The following is a 7,328-nucleotide window of genomic DNA, read 5'->3' as shown; positions in this document are numbered from 1 at the left end:
AATGGCCGGATCCTCAACCCACGGTGTGAGGCCAGGAATCAAACCTGCATCCGTCCTCATGGATCTTAGTCGGGTTCGTTAGCGCTGAGCCACGACGGGAACTCCAGAGGTCTTTAGTTTCAACTGGGTGCTCTCAAGACTTAAACCCGCTGGCTGTGTTCAACTGAGAAAAAGGGCAAATGCTGGGAGCATGCACAACACGTGGAAATAAATTATCTAAGACCACGTCTAAAAAATGAAGCACAGGAGCTACAGGTACGGCTCAGTGGTAACGAACCGGACTAGGATCCATGAGGATGCGGATTCAATCCCTGGCCTTGTTCAGTGAGTTAAGGATCCGGTGTTGCCATGAGCTGTGGAACTTCCACATGCCACAGGTGTGGCCATAAAAAGACAAAAAATAAAACATAAAATAAAAATGAAGCATCACTGGGAATTCCAGGATGATTTAAGATCTTCACAATTCCTATTTTAGTCCATTAATCTTGTGAAAAACTAAAATTTCCATACACACTTCTAGGACTACACTGAGTGTGAGAAACTTCCTCTGCTGAACAAGAAGAAAAAAATGGCCCAAGACCAGTTTTTTTGTGTTTACGGAATGATTCTGTATGAAACCATATGGACGAAGAGTAGAAAAATCTGCCTTAGCAATTAACAAGCGCGAACCAAGAAAGTAAACACTAATCCACAGCAAAAAGTTGCTACACAAGAGACGTTTATTAATGTTCTGTTGTATTTACAGCTTTGACACAGCAAACCAAGGTGAATTACCACTTGGCCCAAAGCACAGCACTCTACATGAAACACGCTGCAAAAGCGGGAGTACAGGATGTTAGGGATCATCTCAAAAGTTCCAAGCCAACCCTTTCCTTGCTTCTGCTGCCTCATCCCCTGCCTACCCCCAGCCCCTGGCCTAAGCGTCGGGGAGGCGAAAGAAAGAGAAAAGAGGGGTGGGGGCTCTGACCTTCCCGGAGGGTCAAGAACTGCATTTCAGATACTCAACCGCACGTGTCCTTGTCCTTCCTACTTGATACGGTGTCAACACCTTGACGATCCCTCAGGTACACAACACAGCATAAGGAACTGCAAAATGAGAATGCCCACTCTAAAAAAGTAATGCTTATTATTTACCAATTAGGAACATATTCTGGATCACACCTTAAATGTATTTTGCACGATGATTTTGCTTCCAGGTGTTCACGGTACAATTAAATAAACTTCTAATTTTAACAGCAAAATGGATTATGCGCAGAAATGCAGTCATAACCAACGTTTTAACTTCTGAGAAAACCCCCTTTAAAATGGCCAGCATTATACATATCTTACACTAGAATATTTAACTCCAAATTCATTTTGAGATGGAGGATGAATAAAGCAAGACTGCCCCCTACTGACTACAGGGACAAGGCTCATGCTATTTAAAAGGACTACAGACAATACTAGATAAGGCATCATTAATACATCACAGACTTGATTGCGAGAGCTTTTTCCAACATTAACCACTAATGATTCAATGATTACAGAATTTTGCGTTAACTATTAAAATTGTACACCTAGGAACGAATAGAGAGAAATGATCTTTGTCAACAGTACTTTATTTTTTTCAAGCAGGTGATTATTCCTCTGTGTTCCAATCTTGATTCACTTCCTGCAGGTGTCCTCTTGCTTCTTGAGAGAGAATTCATAAACGCAGGAAGGCCTTTGCCAGAAAACATCTGCCAGAGAAGGATATTGAAGAGTGAAACTCTGGTTAGGTTGTTATTTTGGCTAAAAGAAGGAAGGATACAGTCACAAAAGGAGGCAGGATGTCTGCAGACAGAAGCACATTTTAGCACAGTCTTAGGATTACTATACGGTGACATCACGGCCATCAGTAAACTTGACATTTGTGGGGCTGACAGTAATCAGGGACCCTGGAACTGGGAAGAACTTGATGGCATCCTCGAAAAGCCCCGAGGTCAGGAGTCTCTCTCCCAACCTCCCAACAAAAGAACAGAATGCAAGCGGCCCTGCGTCCCCCTACTTACCCTCAGCAGCCACGGCTGCGACATGGGGACAAAGACACAGACGAAAGCAAATGCACAGGGAGTCCTCACCCACGGGACGCTGTCTGTCCTGCCAGGCCTGCCAGCTCTCACACAAGAGAGATTTCCAGGAAGGATGCCACGTGCTCTACGTGCAGCAGGGCAAAGTCAGCCAACAGCCGGACACGCGCAGACACACGAGGACTTTCTCCAATCAGCTGGGGTCGGGGGGAGGGGCTTATTTGGGGGAGGGAAGAGGCATGGAGCCCCCAACCACTTTTTTTTTTTTGGATGGAATACATATGACCGAAATAAGTGCTCTCAAAATGACGTCCATGTATTTTGTTAAATGCACTTTTTATCTAACACTTTGAGGCATTTCTGTCATCAGCATAGAAACTGGTTTGCAATGGGAAAAAATACAACTAATTTCCTAACACTCAAAAATAAAGACGAACAACTGAAATATTTACGAGAAACGGCATTGGGGCACCTAGGCCGAGTGAGAGCTGGCTGGGCTTCCACATAAGCCCTCCGTTCACTTTCCCTTTCTCCAAATGACTGTCAAGACCACGAATGGCCCTTTGATGCCCCTTCCTGATGAGACGACCACATGCTCTTGAACAGGCTGACAAGAGGCAGAGAAGCCACACTGGAGGAAGTGGAAATATTATTTTTCTACTGTTCATATTTTCCCAAACCTCAAGTTCACTTGGTATTTCGATGTGAAGTAAAATCATACTGACATAAGAGCAACTTTTTTTCGAGAGACTTCAGAATGGGGCAGGGACCGGGATACGAGACTCTAAGGCCTCCCGAAGGCCAAGCAGAAGCAGAAAGACAACGGGGAGACAGACGTCAAACAGAGAATGTTGCAGTGGGGCTGGCGAGAGTCATTATAACCCTAAGTAAATCCAGTTTCATCAGGTTCCACGAGCAGATTAAAACTGATACAATAACTGCCCTGAGGTCAAAGCACCAGAGCTGTGTACGCACAGGAGGGGGCACAACGGGACAACGGCCCGGCCGCCTTCCTTCGTTCCTCCTGCTCCCACCACGGCCCTCCATCCGCCTTCGGAGAGCTCGCCAAGTCGGAGCCACTCCACCAACAGTAAGAAGCCGTTCGGAGGCCTGGCGAGGCTGCCGATGGGTGATCTCAGCCACCCCAGAAACGCCCAAGGACAAAGACTGCTGCAGAGGCACCGCCGGCTCTCTAAGCCTTGGAGTCCTGCTCCGGCCAGCACGACGCAGGGAGAGCACGCGAACGCGAGCAGAGCCACTAGGTTTCAGGAACGAGGGACACACTATTACTCAACTTCAGATCACTTCAGAAACAAAAGGACCCCAACGGCCCACACATCATCGGACGTGCAGAGGAAGCACACTTGCTCTTCGGAGACTTGGTGAATTTTTTTTTCAAGCAGACCTTCCCCTGGAAACATGCGCGACCGTCCTGCCACCTTACCATCCAGTCCAGGGAGTCAAACTAACTCGAGGTGAATTTCCTTCAATGACCCAGGAGACACTGCGGGGGAGGGGAGATTCCCCAAAGGAGGAAAGGAGGCCGTTTCTCACCCTCCTGGGTCTGGCTCACTAGGGCGCAGCCATCACTGTCTAATGATGAAGGGCCCTGGCTCACCCGTGCCACCAAGGCTCGCAAACTTTCCTCCTCCTACTTTAGCGGTGGTTCAAAGAAAAAAATTTCAGATGGGGAGTTCCCTTCGTGGCTCAGTGGTTAATGAACCGACTCGTGTCCATGAAGCGTCGGGTTCAATCCCTGGCCTTGATCAGTGGGTTAAGGATCCGGCGTGGCTGTGGCTGTGCTGCGGCTGTAGGCCGGCAGCTGCAGCTCAGATTCCACCCCTAGCCTGGGAACGTCCATGTGCGGTGGTGGGTGTGGCCCTAAAAAGCAAAAAAAAAAAAAAAAAAAAAAATTGAAGCTGTATTTTGCTTCACATACAGAGACGTCTTAGCAGTTAACACCCTCGACGAAGGGGTGGCGCCAGGGCGAGCGGTAAAGACTCGTGGTTATTGTCCAGTGAACCCTGGACATTTCTGACCATTTCAGACAAAGACGTTCCTAAAAGGCATCTGCTTCTTTTTCAACACGACAGAAGGAAGCTTTTCTTTCCTGCCTCCGCAGAGCCACTCGGGGCTGCCACTGGGCTCAGCTCTAGCAGTTCCTTCTGGAGCTTCCTGCTGGGAGGCAGGAAACCAGATTTCCTTTACAAGCCTAAATGGGCTCTGAAAGGCAACCTGAGCGCTGCCCCGCGGTCCCTGCCCACGGGCCGCGGTGTCCGGCTCCTGCAACGTCCGCCTGGGCTGCTCAGAAAGCGGCCTGCTGAGGCCACCGGAGCTTGCGTCGTGTGAGCGGCTCCTCTATCCGCGGCCACCTGAACTTCTGGAAGAGGCCCTCTCCTGATACTTCTGCCTAGTACGAGGCCAGAGCGTAGCATGAGAAGCGAGTGGTTTTTCTCTACCGCCGTTATTTTAGGAAGTGCCTTTCTGGCAAGAAGGAAGCCCACAGCTCGCTTTCGACAGGTGACAGGTGAAGACAGAAGGCTCAGTCAGCGAACCAAAAGACGACCTTCCTGCGGTCACTGCACATCTGTCACTAAACCTCCCAGAGGAAGCAAACACTGGATCGGGAGGGACGGTTCTCAGCCCCGCCAGTGGACAAAGGAGACGCGGCCCCACAGGACAGAGGGCGGCTGCGCCGGCTCTCTCGGGGCTACTGCAAGTTAGGAAGGAAGCCGTTCAACCTCGGCCCAAGTCCCCAGAGCCCTAACGGAGAGCTCCGAGTCCTCTGGGCACGTCGGGAATGATTTCAAAGCAACGACAACATCAAAGCCAGACAGGAGAGCAGAGAAACCCACCACGCCCTCGATGGGGCTCTCAGGGACGGCCGGGCCCCTGACCACTCGGAAGGCACCGAAGGCCTCTGTCCCCAAGCCACAGGGAGGGACCGGCCTGTAATGGCCCTTCACAGCTCCCACGGCACCCTTGCCTCAAACCACGATGCTAAACCTGCTGTGCTTTCCCTTTAGAATCCACGCAGAAAACATCTCAGAACGTCTAGAAAATCCAAACAGTAACAACCTATTTTGCAAACAAAAACCCTTAACAAAGTCCCCAACGATACTGGAAAACCGAGAAGTGCAGGCTTTCTCTCAACCTGTATTGTTGTGACAACCTGTTGTGCCTTAGAAGCAAGATGAGGCGTTCCCACTGTGGCCCAACAAGATCAGCAGTGCCTCTGCAGCTGATCTCTGTTTGGGTTTGACCCTCTGTCTGGGACAGTGGGTTAAGGATCCAGTGTTGCTACAACTGTGGCTCAGACCTGATCCTTGGCTTGGGACTCTGTTTGCTGCAGGGTGGACAGGAAAAAAAAAAAAAAAAAAAAAAGGAGTTTCCATTGTGGCACAGCAGAAACTAATCCACTAGGAACCACGAGGTTGCAGGTTCGATCCCTGGCCTTGTTCAGTGGGTTAAGGATTCGGCACTGCCCTGAGCTGTGGTGCAGGTCGCAGACACAGCTTGGATCTGGTGTTGCTGTGGCTGTGGTGTAGGCGGGCAGCTGTGGTCCTGATGAGACCCCTAGCCTGGGAACCTCCATATGCTGTGGGTGCGGCCCTAAGAAGACCAAAAAAAAAAGCAGCAGCAGCAGCAGCAGCAGCAGGATGAAGAATGTGTGCATCTCCTAACGAAGGCGGAGATTTTCTTCCAACTGAAGAATGAAGAGAACAGAGGCGAGGCCTCAGTCCACTTACAAAGTCAAAGCTCCCAGCAGACTAGCCCACAGAATCTGGGGCGCGAGGAAGCAACCTGCCCCCCCCTCCCCGGGGATGCTGGGCACTGAACGATTAGGGGCAAGCTGCAGGTGACTCGGGGCACTCGCTGTAAGGAGGGGCACGGTGACCCCAAATAACTGACTTCTGAATTTACCACAGCTCAGAGTGAAACTTCAGGCTTGGAAGTAATTATAAATTATAATCAGAAATGTAGATGAAAGAAAAACGATGCTAACGGCAAACTGCACGAAATGGTACAGAGCCTCTGACTAGACGGTGAAGTTAGGACGCCCTGGACACAGACACGGACGCCCCCAGGCGTCAGGGCCCAGGCCAGTGACACTGGGGTCCATCTGTGGCCAGGCTGTGTCACTGAATTCACACGGAAGACACACCACTCAGGACAGTTTAAACATGCACTGAAACATCCCTTTTCTTTAAAAAAAACCTCATAAACACCATCAGTACTCTTAAGGACTAGAATCTTCTCTCAATTACTCCCTCGGAGAAACGGACGTGAGCCGACAGAAGACTAGGCTCTCAGTGTGCTTTACCTTTTCAAAGAAACGCCTTATGAAGATACTCGGCCAGGATGGCCCTGAGCTGCTCCAACACGCTAACCTTCTGGGACTTGCGTAAGCACATTTGAGCATAGCTGCAAAGTGCTCACGGAGACACTGACATACGCAAAGGCAACAAACATGAGTTACTGCTGTTACGCCAGGCTTGAGCAAAATTCTGTTCCATTTGGGAAGTTCTCATCGTTCTTATACTGTTGCTTAAACACTCTGAAAACAGTTTCACCTCCTGCCACATTAAATACAGTAGAAACTTTCTTTTCTCGAAGTAAATATACCGAGACCTCTTCAGGATTCAAGAGTCAGTGATCTAGGATCAGCCGGGCCTCTTCTGCATTTGTGACAACATGAGATAATGTTTTCTCCAAGGGCGGTTTTTTCCAACTTGCCTTTTTCAGTAGCTTTTTTCACAGAAACAGCCCTTCCTGACTAGAAACCAAAAGACAAATATTGCGGCTTTCTGACTTTCTCTATCCCTCCCACAACAGGTGCGCACCCCAAACCTGAAGAGTAATCTGCCATGTACCACGTGATCACACCGGGACACAAATTACGGGTTTTTTTCTTTAATACCTTCAATAAATAAAGAGAACTCTGGTCCTGGGGAGATTGGAGAACGTTTCTGGCATCTTCCGAACCTTCGCGTAATTGATAAATCCTCTGAGAAACAGGAGAAAGCCTAATTTAAAAAAGAAAAGTCAAGAATGAATTTAAAATTTCCATCGTAAGCCCACTCCCCAGAAATGTCCCTCCTGATAGCAATACTTCACACCACATCATTTTCCTGCTAAAAACTATCAAAACAAAATTTCCTCTAAAATTTCCAAAGGATTTCCACACCAGATTTTCCATTTCTCTATGAGAACACGAGCTCAAGAGCCAAACCCCAGTCTCCTTTGCATGTTCAGAATCTAATTTGTCCAAGAAGAAAA

General features: G+C 48.9%; 1 protein-coding gene across 1 annotated transcript in view; it reads right to left on the bottom strand.

Annotated features, from left to right (window-relative positions):
• Positions 1-701: 701 nt before the first annotated feature.
• NDFIP1 (Nedd4 family interacting protein 1) overlaps positions 702-7,328 on the bottom strand; it is a 45,438-nt gene continuing 38,811 nt past the window's right edge. Inside the window, exons 7-8 of the mRNA XM_047778921.1 lie at positions 6,970-7,075; positions 702-1,718 (exon numbers count right to left, since the gene is read on the bottom strand). Of these exons, the coding sequence (XP_047634877.1) occupies positions 6,972-7,075 (104 nt within the window). The 3' untranslated portion in view covers positions 702-1,718; positions 6,970-6,971. The remainder of the gene's footprint in view (positions 1,719-6,969; positions 7,076-7,328) is intronic.

The sequence above is a fragment of the Phacochoerus africanus genome, chromosome 4 (assembly GCF_016906955.1).
Source record: "Phacochoerus africanus isolate WHEZ1 chromosome 4, ROS_Pafr_v1, whole genome shotgun sequence".
In the NCBI taxonomy this organism is placed as follows: domain Eukaryota; kingdom Metazoa; phylum Chordata; class Mammalia; order Artiodactyla; family Suidae; genus Phacochoerus; species Phacochoerus africanus.
Note: the sequence above shows the minus strand (reverse complement) of the source record. Positions and strands in the feature narration are given on the sequence as shown.